We start from the raw sequence: 13,160 nt of genomic DNA on the forward strand, positions 1-13,160 counted from the left end.
GTGCTCTTACACCTTCTAATGTTTGAAGAACACTGTGATCAAATACATTGCGCAAACAGCAAATATGTTTCTTTCTTTTTTTGCAAGTGTGTAGCTGCTTCCAGGAAACCACAACTCTGTATCAAATCATCACAGACTCTCAGACAGGAAGTGCACAGGAAAAGTCTTAAAGTGCCACGATGTCACTTCATCTGAAAAGCCTAAAACTGATAATAATGAGATAACATATGGTCTCTCTCTACATCAGGTTATAATCTGATTTTAAACTTAAACTTCAGTGTTTCATGTTAAAAGTAAATATTTGAACATGAGCTCCCTGATGAAAGAGCAAGTGACATGTGGTGATAGCGCCATCTGTTGGAGAAACAAACACTCAAACACCCTTAGAATAAACCACTTTATTGTACAAAAGATAATTGATTCCCTGTAAATTAAATTATAATATACATTGAAATTATGTTGAAAGAATATATCTACATAAAATGTTGTTAAGCTTTTTGTGCAGTTAAAGACATTTACAAGAAACAGGAAAAGACTGAATTTACATTTCATCACAAAGTGAATTCAGAAAAGTGTAAAGTTTTAACCTTCCCCTGTGTTCTTTTTTACCTGATGTAAAATCAAATCATCCACAACAGGCATAACAAAGTGCTTCACTATCATCTGCTGAACTCGAACCTTCAGACGTGAATTCTGCAGGTGAACATTTATCATCATTAGATCTTTCATCAAGTCGGGTCATAAATGAAATAAATTAATTGAATCAATATCAGTAAATATCTGCTGTTTATATCTTCAGTTACACACTACAGCTATGGACAAAGTATATTAGACATGAAGCTCCTGGACCCAGACATGCAGAAAGGCCCCCATACCTTCGCAATGCAAGAGCTTTCTTTTTTTGTGCTTGTTTGGTGTCTCGGTATAGTATTTATTATTTTGTAGTAAGTTTTTTGGTAATTTTGCATAAATAATATCTTTATTTTTTGGTCATTTTACATCCCTTTATGTATCTTATATCTATTCTTTGTGTTTTTGTGGTCGTTTAGTGTCTAGTCGTTATTTGTTAATATTTGTTTCTGTTTATTTATGGTTGTTTGTAGCTTTGTATCTGTTTGTTTGTCTGCATCTCCGTGGAGTCTTTTTGTGTTCTTGTTTACAGGTTGTATGGATTCGTGTGCTCATTTGACTCTCCAGTAAGAAATATCAACAGTCACTTCATGCAGAGGCTTTGTTGGAGGGCCTCCTGGCCTCTGGTCCTGCACACAACTCAGTTATCAATCCATGATATTAACACTCCAACACTACGGTCACCTTCTGACCATGGTGGCCCCCTGGGGCCCTTTGGGATCTGTGTCAGCCCCTGAAGTCGGAGCAGTAATGCGAGCAGTTTGCAGAAGTAAGTGGAAGTATCACACCATGAACTACAAATAGTTCACTGAAGTGTCACTTCCCAGTTTGTACATATATGTGAAAAGCTGTGTAATTCAGTTTGAGTTTTTCCTGAACAATCTGTGTCATAAAAGCCAAGAATGTTTCATCAATAAAAACATGTCCATGGACTCATCGTTTCCACTGAGGTCTGTTTCAGTCCTATGAAGACGTGTTGTTGATGAGCCGCCTCTTGCGTGAAGACACCAGGTCATAAAAAGGAGCCTTGGTGACACTTGCCCTGAGAAAAAGATTGAGGTTAGGTTTGGATCTGAAAATACACTAGCTACAGTATTTTTTTTTTTCATTTTTATAAACCAAGTGCCCGTTTCCCTTTCAGTCATTGTCCCTCCTTACATTCATCTATGTTCATTCTTTTTTACAATTTGATCGAGTCTATAAAATGTTAGAAATAACAGGGAAATGCCTGTCAAGTTTTATGCAACTTTAAAACTGTAAATGTTGTTACTTTTAGTTGCATTTGGTGACGTCTTTAATCTGGCAGATTAAACCAAACCTGATGAATTTTCTCTTGGTAAATGAATGATTAATTGATCATCAAAAATACTGCAGATCTACTCATTGGATGGTTGGTTCAGTAGTATTCTAAACTCTACTGTTCACCTATAAGATGCATATGGATAGGAACCATTAGGGCACCATCAAAGAAACAATCTCTCACCAGCTTCCCACCAACAAGTTGTAGTTGTTTTAACACACAATAAATGCAGCGATCTTAGAAACAGACCCATGGAAAACTGACTGGGATTTGAATGATCTGAAGCTGTGAAAGTGTATGAAGATAGATGACAATAGGGAAGCTAAATCAAATTGATTGCCCCACTTATTAATACTAATTATTATTATAAACCCCACCTTTTTCATGTCATTTTAGGTCATTCGTATGATGTTTGTTCAAGTGTTCAAGTTTCTGATGTAGCAATGATGAAGTGTGGTTTTGATTAGTTATTTGATTATAGTAAAACAAGGTGACACATCATGATTGACAGCTGAAATTGATTAGTGATTGGTCAAAAGCATCAAGTGGCTCCCTTCCACAATCACTACTGCACTGACTCTGGCTCCAATTTTCATCCATTGGGAGGAAGTAGAGACGTGTTGTCCATCTTTATCTACACCCTACGTATATATCACTATAACACTTTCCTACTGGACACTGACACAATCACATCATTGCATTCCATTCCTGTATCTATAAATATGCTCTCCGTATGTGATTTATGTATGTCAGTGATGTGTTAAGTGTACAAGCTACTGGATGATCTGAATTTCCCTCGGGATTAATAAAGTATCCATCTATCTATCTATATCGGCTGTAACCAGCAGGTGGCCATTTTAGCTTACCATAAAGGCTGGAAACAGGAAGTGCTAGCCTGGCTCAGTAAACAAAGGTAAACAATGATAAGATACACTATCTTTATTAAATCATCTTTTCATAATTCGCCCACTCTTTTTGCACCTCCTTCCACTATCCAGAAATGAAGTCAAAATTTCACGAATACAATTGACGCCATCTTGTGCTGGTAAAGTTATTTGGAGCCCTAGACAATTTGATCAAAATAAATAACATCAAATAAATAATTAAAACCAAACTTGTAAAAAACATGAACTCCTAAACATGTCAATGATAGGAACAACCTAAAATTACAGAAACCACCTTTAAGAAACATGTTTAAACATGTTCTTTGACTATTTAGCAACATGGAGGAGAGAGAGTGTTTAAGACATATACTGCAGCCAGCCACCCGGGGTAGATTGAGCTGGTTTGGCTTCCCTTTCGTAGAGCTAGGATGTCGTCCATCTATATATTCAATCTGTGTTTCATCCCTGCTGCTGATTTACACTTCTTCTAACTACGTGTCCCTTCACACTGAGGCACATGTCTCACCTGATGGCGTCCAACCAGTTGTCCCGTTCTTCTGCGCTTGTGGCGCTCAGCTTATAGGACTGGTGTTTACCCTGCACCACTCGGCCTTTGTTCTCCGTCTTGCAGGCCTTGATCTTTTGTCCTTTCGTATTATATAACTCCAGACAATACTGAACAAACACAGACAAACATGTGAGCGCCGCCATCTGCGTGTGTGTGTGTGTGTCCATCTCTGTTTAATCAACACTCCTCTGATTTCCTAACCCTTTGGAGCACATGTAGCAGCTTCAGTGATTCATTAAGTTCTTTGGCAGCAGAAAATGTGTGAGATGAGGCTCAACACTTGTTAACATGCTGTGATAATAAAATAAAAAGATTGTTTACCGGTTTACTTGTGTCCTGTGACTTCCTGATGCTCAGGTTCTCCAGAGGAATAATCCCAATCGGATCTGTATCCTAGTGGGGAAGAGCGGAGATTAAAGATCATACACAGTGTAAATGTAGTGGATAGTAAAATTAGCAAAAGACAATATTTGTTGTTACTCAGAATAGTTTTTACACAGAGCTAAAAGTGTGTTTCAGGTTATGTGTTATAGTAATTGTTTTCTCATTACATTTTCATGTTTTTATATAATTTCATCTGTTTAAGGACTTGTCTGAGTGTTAAAAGTTGTTTTTTTGTTCCTAGATGGAGGTATTTGGTAAAAATGTGTGGACAGAGATTTATTTTTGAAAGGCGGGGAAATATCCCCAGTAGTCGAGACCAGGCCTCAGATTCATGGTCTTTATAAAAACGGATACTTAATAGCATTTTTGCTAACGCATATTTACATTAAATATTTTATTCCAAACAAATTATGGAATAAACTGAAATTGTGTTTGCATTTGCAGATACTCACTGTGGTGTATTTAAAGTAGTAGAGGCAGCTGTCTGTCAAAATAAACCACCTCCTCCTCCACGTTTTAACACGGCCACCTTCAGCAAAGACAAACAAGAACTTACATTAACTCACATGAAAACCTATAGCCTCCTCAGGTTTGTCTGGGCAGTACTAACATCATTCTCACCCATTTTAACTAGCCAGCCCTCTCTGTCTGGATTAAAAAACGTCAGCGTCAGGTCGTTCCCATCGTCCTCTGGGATTTTAAACGGCTCGCTGCGGATGCTCGCATACAGTTTCTGTGAAAAAGTTTTAGAGCAGAAGAAAACATTAGCTTCAACATGTATATACGTTACATTCTAAAGATACATTTAAATCACCTATTGAAGCTGTAAGGTCAGAGGTCAAGGTCATGGTGACCCCATATTCTTTAGATGTATCAGGAACACCAATAGGGAAACGTATTCCATACGGTGCAAAAAATTCACTTGGACTCCAAATGAACTGATTGGATTTGGGTGGTTGGAGGTCAAAGGCCGAGGTCACTGTGACCTCATAAACTCTTTTTTGCCTCTTGAACGTGTTATATAAAGAGTGCCTCAAGAAAATCCTTTTACATTTGGCAGAAATGTTCACTAAGACTAAAAGATTAACTGATAAGATTTGGGTGGTAAATGAAAAAGGTAACTGAGGCTTCAGAAAACATGTTGGAACATGATAACTCAAGGTCACAGTGGCCTTTGTGAACTTTGACCACTGAAATCTTATCAGTTAATCAGTGAGTTCAGGTGAATTGTACCAAATGTAGTGAAGTTCTGTACGGACAGTCCTTCTATATCACATCACAGGGATGTGTGGTCACTCTGACTTTGACCTCCAATAACTAAAATCTATTCAGTTGATCCATGAGTTTAAGTGAATAATTCCACTAAATTTTAAGAAATTCCCTCAAGAGATTCTTGAGACATTGCATTGATGGGAATGGGATAGACGGACGGCCATTTGCTTTCACCTGCGTGGAGGCCTGAAGAATTGTATTTCGACTGAAACTGAAGCTCTTCATTTTTTATGTTTCTCCCTCTTTTGTTTTTATGTATCACAGAGATGCCTGTTTTGCAAATCGGTGGCATCTTGTGATCACATGCCTGATGAACCAGATGTTTGACGTGACACAGAAACTAAACATCGATACAAAATCATGGAGCCGCTGACCGCGAGCAGCTCGGAGGGCAGGTCCTCCCCGTTGTTGATGCCTTTGTTCATTGAAACAAATAGCTGCAGACTTGGTTTCTCCTTCACGCTGGGGTTGTGGAGACTCGTGTTGAGCATGATGATGGCGAAGGACAGGATGTAGCAGGTGTCTGTTTCAATAGAAAAGCACAGTGAGTTTTCTTCAGCTGAATATTCTGCCACCATTAAAAGTAATAGGGTTTCCAACAGACATGCTCCTGTGAAAGGTGTCAACATTGATTCCTTTAAATTGCAGACGACATGTGTCCTGTCGTCGGGCCACACAACGCCTAATAAGCCGGTACCTGTGGACTGAAAGACCCCTGGGTTACAGTCACAGTAGCGAGTTGCAAACGCCTCCATCATCCTGTCAATCTTCTGAGCTTCTCCTGGGAGACGAAAGCTCCACAGAAACTGCCTGTAGAATAAAAAAGACACTCCAGCTGGTAAGAAAAATAACGATGGATGGAATGAAGATGGAAATTAAGCTGAAGGTAAAATTGCTGCAACGTTTTCACGCAGACTTTTCACACTGGTTTGGGAGACAGACCTTAGCGCCTGCACCAGATTCAGGTCTGAGAATTCATGCAACTCCACGAAGGCTTTCAGTATCTCCAGATGCATCTCCTCCCTTTGTGACAACCAAGGCAAATGGAAACAAATGGAGAAAAGAATAACTGAAACAACAAATTCAAGGTTGTTCTTAAAAATGAAAATAGATTCTCTGAGAACAGAAGTGTTGTTAACAGTTATAAGTTCCTCTTTTTTTGTTTTAAAGGAGAACCTGCCTCCTCTAGGAACTGACTGGGGGGTGGGGTGGGGGGTGGGGGTGAATGAGTTGAAAATGAGTCGTCACATTTTGTTCCGTAAAGGAAGAAATTTCTGAAATTGACTAAAATCGATATCAGGTTTTGACCAACATCTGCAACAGATCCTCTTTCATGTCAACAACAGCCTCTACATCCACCACAGGCAGTCATGAGGATTTATAATCACTCACAACATTAAACACATGTTAACTATAGAGTTTGACCAGTTGTTGATATGCACACAAAAGACATATAACAAAAACAGTTAAGAAAGATAATGAAACATGAAAGATTATTATAGAATAGAAAAGAATAGATCCGTTATCTAAACGGGTTATCCTGTAAGTATGTATAGTATAATATAACATGAGATAATATAAATGTTACTTGAGATTTGCACCTTCCTATGTTTCCTTCTGATTTTGAATTCAACAGTCTGTTATTTAAGTAAAAGTAAGTGAAAGTACATGAGCATAGATGTCAAAATACTATTGGGAAATTAAAGTCCTCCATGATTGGTATATTTCATTATATAGTTATTTTTCCTGATAATTTAATGTATAAACAGCATTTCAATGTTTATCGTTTTTTAGCTATCTTGTTTATCTCCACCTATGAGGTTCTGTTTTCATCCCCGTCTGTCAGCAGGATCACTAAAAATCGACCGAACCATTTTAATTTAAGTTGTCTAGAGCGGTGGGTCGTGCAGTGAGTCACCAGTCACATTTTTCAGCAGATCCAGCGAGGACTTTAGCCTTGGAGCACAAATGGTATGACCAAGCGACTTTCTAGCTTCTGGGCGGTTTAATCTTCGGTGATTCATCATATTCAATGAGCTGCTGGTGAGTTTTGTGTGTAAAGTCATCGTTAATAGTTAATACATAAATGCAGAAAACTGAATGCAGTAGCATTAAATTTAAACAACCAAGTAAACCATCTTTCTGTGTTTGAGTGAAAACACTTGTTAGCCATGTGATTACCTTACCTCTCCCCCAGAACATTTCCAATAGCCGTCTTGTTCAGTCCCTCCTCTTTGTAAAGAAACTCAGCCACAGACACTGCTCGCCACTCCAGCAGCTCATTTTCAACCAGGTAATTGAAACCCTGCAGGAATGAAGAATGGGACGTAGACATTTATATAAAAGGTGTTTGGAAAACAGGAGCTTGAAAATCAGTCAAGTCCACATTTACACACAGATACTTGTATTGTACATGATGCCGGATAGAGGGGTTTGTGTTCAGACTATAAAACAGGGTATGATCCGTCAATTTGCTTTAAAAGAGAAAACTCTTCAGTGGTTGAGTTGTTGGATCAGAAGTTTTATTTGTGTTTCAACACAAATGGAAGGAACTAAGAGCCACAGCGATCTCCCCTGTTCAATTAACTTAAATTCTTATCAGTGCTGCACAGTCTTAACCAGTCGTATTTTCTTCTTCCCTTTAGAGTTGCTGCTGTCATTAATCACTGTAGCAAAAGCGGAGAGAGGTTGATTGAATATTGCATGCTGGTATCTCTTAATCTCACTGGGTGTTCAGAGCCAGAACTTCAAAATGCGAGCCATTATTCTGGGTGGGTACTCCTGCTAAGGTTCGTCACCTCAATTCCAGTTGAAGACTAACTTAACCCCCAAGAGGTCTTAGAGCAGCTCGTTCAGCCCCCTGCGCACGTCCTCAGACCAGAGCGGAGGTCACAGGACGCACACAGGAAGGATCGAAAAGATGAAAGTCACTGCGTTGAAGTGGTGCTTCTGCCCCACTTCAGGGAACAGGATGTGGTTTTTCATGCTAGTGCGCCTTCACGCCGTGTACTTCTGCACATCACACACACAAAAACACACACCGCTCAAATCCACATCCGCTGCATGAGCTATATCTCCGCTGTCGCTGTGTCGACCCTCAGATCAAGAGGAGCTGAAGTGAGTGAAACAACACATATAATCCACTGTTCCTCTGCTGTGTCTCAGGAGGACCACAGGAACAGAGTTTTCACACCAAGCGCTGAATAAAGTGAACTGTTGTCTGTTCAGGGTTCTCGTGTCTACATGTGCGGGGGAGCTATTGGAAGGTTTTTTGTGATGGTCAAGTGAGTTCACAAAAACACTCTTCAAACACATTGAATATTGAGATATAAATGACAAAAAGTAATTGCGACAAAAACTTTCCAACCACTATTAAGATTTAAGAGGGTGCAGCTACATGTCAAACCTGCAGAGCAAGAAACTATGTATACATATTTAAACTATATAACTATATAGGATATATAAACTCACAGTTTTGGGGTCCATGTTGAATTTCTTTTTTCCTCGTAAGAATCTTCTGTTCCTCACGACAGTTTTACTGCAATAAAATAGATCAAATATATTCAAATAAAATAATATTTGTTTATAAAACCTCGGTTGAACAATATCATTCTTTTGTTTGCTACATATAGGAACCGGTTTATTTTTGTGAGAATGTATTATTGATATGTTGAGTCCAAAGGTTGGACCTTAGCAATTTACCAAAATCTTGAAAATAAATTAAAATATCTGAATCATTATGAGGATAATGACAGGTTTATAAATATAGCTTGTAGATATCTGTTGGAGTTTTGTTTTACTTTATGAGCAGCATGTGGGTTATGGTGGTAAAATGTGTTACAAGAGCAGAGCAGCACAAAACTGTGGCAAACCAGTTTACTTCTATATTTAAACACGGTCATTCAACATGCTTTTGACCTAAAAGTACTCAAGTGTAAACTAAACATTCAAAATGAATTATGGGAAATCACAGGTCAACTTTGTTGCTGTAAATGTCATAATCTTGCAACAAGGATAAAAATCCAAGTAGTGTCCAAAAGGGATTTTTCTTTTGCTGATGAGCTCACTTTATAATCCTTTGACATAGATGTCCCTGAAAAGTAAAGTAGGGGGTGATGAATGAGGTGGTGCTTTATGACTCAGCCACAGTTTAACACTTAGCTAAAAGTAGAAGTGATGTTTTAACAGTGCAACTATTTTTATAGTCTTATTGGTCAACAACTGAAACTTCAGTAACCTTAAACTCAAGCTTTAACATTGATCAGCACTTTAAAACTGCTGCTCAAAGTTGCTTTAAGCTGCTGACACACCACATGGAAAAATTCTGGATTTCTGAATCAGGCAAATCTAAACGGCTCTGCAGCCTATTGCATGACTGACAAGGTCAAGCTGAGCATCTTGTGCCGTGTGGGAGACTAAGCTGCATTGACGTGTAACTTAAGTAGGAGGAAGAGGTCGACTGACAACATGGAGGAGCGTCTGTAAACCTGTGCTCACACTCACGTCTGCTCAGAGCTGTGGATTTCAGGTCTGATGTGATCGATCTCCAGCCTCAGCTTCTGTGAGAGAGATGTAATATGAAAGCAGGGATGTTAACAAAGCTTTGCTTTAACATCTAAAACACATACCTTTATATTCAATTGTAGCATATATGACCATTATCAACCCTTCCAACAGCTGTTATGATATAACCTTCATTTCTCTATTAAAGGTGTGCGAATGGAATTATTTTGTGTGCTGTGAAAAACTTTGCTGAGGCTGCCGGCTGTGGGTAGATAGAGGAGAATAATGAGGCATTGTAAGGTAAGACCTTGGAGAGACATGTTCACCACCTGAATGTCATCCAGCAGCTTCAAGGTTTCATTCGGCCTCCTCTCAGCCGGGGACAGAATCGGCGGTGGAGCTGCAGGGGAAACAAGAATCATGGACACTGGGATGGGTGGCGTTCAGGATGGAGGCACATATTTGACTTGATGAAGCCGACGTTCAGCAGCAGCCACTCTCCTAATAACCTCCATCACACCTACGCCCGCTCTCACAGACCGGAATGAATCACAACGTCATCCTTCACTGCTTAGAAAAGGGGTCAATGACTGAGAAAGGGGAAGAGAGCTGAAGCTATTCTTTGCCTTCCCTCTTTTTAATGAGCCAGGCTGAATTTGTCTGCTGCATAGACATAAAATGTCAGCTCTTCTTAAATTGTGGGATGCTTTGCCCAGGAAGAACATATGCAAGATTAAAACATTAAAATTTAAGTTATTGGCTGTTCAGGTATTTAGTTTGAAATTATTGAAAAACAAACAAAATTGAATAACACAGCCGTATAATACCTGCTACTTGTAGTTTTTGAAATATATATATATTAGGACATTATCTGAACAGTTTCTAACCCCCAAAATCTTAATTTGCTGCATTTAAACTGAATTCTACAGACTAAACCAGACATAAGGTTTGAACAAAAAATACTCTAAGCAGCACAATAACCATGTTCTTTAATTTTGAGCAGCAGCTCTATAGAAATTCAACTAAGTAATATAATAACAATAATAAAGGCGTACCTTTTCCCCAGAGGAAGCTGTCTTTTCTGCGTATGGCCATGTTTTTAGTGGTGCAGAGCGACTGAGCAAGTGCACAGGAAACAAACTGTGTCAGAGTGAGAAAAGGGCCGGCGCTGCCATTCTGAGAGCTGTGACGCCGAAGAGACTTCATACTCAGGCGTCACACTTACCACAGATCAGATGACGTGCACGGCAACATGTTGGCACGTATGTTTGTGGACATTTCTTCAGGACACAGAAATCTCATTCACGTTCTGCTACAACTTTTGTTACACAACATTACGAGTTCAACGAAAGCAACAACTGCCGCTGCCACTGATACTAACATCAGATCAATGAACATATAATATTTCAACAGGGTTTTCAGGACTTTAAAAAGTCACAATTGAGGTATTTACCGATGTATTGTATTTTGTGGACTACATTATTAAAATTATTGTCTTGTCACAGACCTTCTTTCAGAACACTGAAATTGAGTATTATAAGAACTTGTACTTGATCATTGTATCAATGTAATTTTCTCAGCTGCCTCGTTCTGTACCTTCAAATCAGGGGTTAAATTGTCACTGGATTTTTAAATGGAAAGGTTTTCAAACTTCTTTTGTAGGAAGGAAACAAAATCTGAACAGAACGGGGCTTCTTTCATTTCCAAATATGAAGCCCCATCTAGTGGGGGACTGCTTTTCACCTCCCACAGATGGACTTTCAAGAACGAATCTATCTATCATATAATATTAATAATAATTATATAATCTGTAAGCTGTATCTCACCTTTAAGGAAAGGGTATATTCTTTATTACTTTACCACCTCTACTTCTTTCAATCCTTACAAACTGGTCAGACAGTCAACATATTTATTTGATTAAATAATAACTAAATACATAAATGAATGATTAAATATTGCACTAAAATATTTCAAATCTTCTCAGCCCTAAACCCTAAAATAGTTGTTCTAGAGAATTGAGGCCCTAATTATCCCAGAGAATATTGATTTGGGCTACAGCTGCAACTTACTTGCAAATGCCACAATTTTTCTTGTGATGCTATAAATATACATGTTGCAATTGTTACTCTCTATAATTCGTCAATATCCTTTCAAGTGTCAGTTTCAGAATCAGTAGCCTTTTTTAATGCACGATTTTATTTTAAATCTGATTACTATTACTCATATTTTTGTCACACTAACTGCTATAATATGCTACTTGTAATTATTTTTTAATTTGATTCATAGAAATCATCTTGCGATGCCCCTGAGACTCAAACCGTAGTTTGTGAAACACTGAAGAGCACTGTAAAAAGACAAAAATGACCACAACCACACAAAAAAGAGACAAAAAGGCCACAAACTGACACAAATGACATCACTTACACAATGTGTTAAGCCTAAATGTCCACTACCGGATGTAGCGACCTACTCTTAACTTATGTGCAGTGTGTGCCTGTATGCGTGCGTACATGAACATGGCTCCAGAGGAGGATATCAAAGGACATTTAGACTGAAAACATGGTGTAAATGAAGCTGTTTTAAGTTGAATTTGAATGACGGGCCTTACGGTTACACTTGGATGACACCACCGGAGCAATATGGAGGCATGTTGTGTTTTTTTCTGTTGGATTTTTGAGTTTGAGGAAGTGGTAACCATTAACTTAAATTGTATATTGGATTTGGCTACAACACTGTTTACCCCTGTACTCCAAAAGTGTTTTGTGGACTCTTCAACAACCCCTCCCACTCATTATCTACACACCACTGTACCGATGGACAGTGGTGTGTAGATAATGAGTCAATTTTCCTTTTTTCTGTGAACAATCCTTGACTTCTGTCTGTGTAAAGAAAGATTGGAGAACAGCCAACAACGTTCAGCAGGTTTAAGGTGTACATACTCTCTGTTCTCATCACACACACACACACACACACAAACACACACACACACACACACATACAACGCTGTAACACTCTTAACGTTGTTAGATTGCATTCCTTTTTCACTCAAGGACCCTTGTGTGTGTTGATCCAGTATCAATCTACAAATGTATTCAGGTCAACAGCTTTTCATAGCCAGTGATGCCGGTAACGCGCTACTTAGTAACGCGTTACTCTAATCTGACCACTTTTTTCAGTAACGAGTAATCTAACGCGTTACTATTTCCAAACCAGTAATCAGATTAAAGTTACTTGTCCAAGTCACCTTGCGTTACTATTTCGGTATTTGTGGTTAACCCGCTGGGCACGTCCTGCGGCTGGGGGAGCAGTCGCCCTCCTCACCACGCCGCCGGAGGCTCGGTGTGCGGCACGCCTCAACGTTTTTTTAGGTAAAGTAAGTAACGCTGGGAGGTTTCCTTATAGTATGCCGCGGGGCGGTGTCCGTCGGCGCTGCGGAAGGCGGGGACCGGGTACGGCGGTCGGCGGCAGCGACTCTGGACGCGTGTCGGTCCCGTCAGATCACCTCAGCTACAGCGCCCGTTGGGGGAACCCTCCGTTCGCGCGGGGGGGACCTCCGGCGGTGTCTAATAAAGTTAGTGTTGGCAAAACCGGTTGTCATTTTTATGTTGAGGCGGCGGGG

General features: G+C 39.3%; 1 protein-coding gene across 1 annotated transcript; it reads right to left on the minus strand.

Annotated features, from left to right (window-relative positions):
* Positions 1 to 383: 383 nt before the first annotated feature.
* Positions 384 to 10,734, minus strand: LOC128458403 (cytohesin-2). The gene is made up of 13 exons (XM_053443226.1): positions 10,597 to 10,734; positions 9,871 to 9,941; positions 9,542 to 9,597; positions 8,510 to 8,576; positions 7,225 to 7,343; positions 5,981 to 6,061; positions 5,736 to 5,848; positions 5,413 to 5,561; positions 4,388 to 4,499; positions 4,219 to 4,295; positions 3,704 to 3,775; positions 3,341 to 3,489; positions 384 to 1,672 (listed from the first exon to the last, which is right to left on the minus strand). Exons 1-13 carry the CDS (start codon positions 10,634 to 10,636, stop codon positions 1,594 to 1,596), a joined length of 1,185 nt encoding a protein of 394 aa, XP_053299201.1. The 5' UTR covers positions 10,637 to 10,734; the 3' UTR covers positions 384 to 1,593.
* Positions 10,735 to 13,160: the final 2,426 nt, after the last annotated feature.

This window comes from Pleuronectes platessa, chromosome 16 (assembly GCF_947347685.1).
Source record: "Pleuronectes platessa chromosome 16, fPlePla1.1, whole genome shotgun sequence".
Taxonomy (NCBI): Eukaryota; Metazoa; Chordata; class Actinopteri; order Pleuronectiformes; family Pleuronectidae; genus Pleuronectes; species Pleuronectes platessa.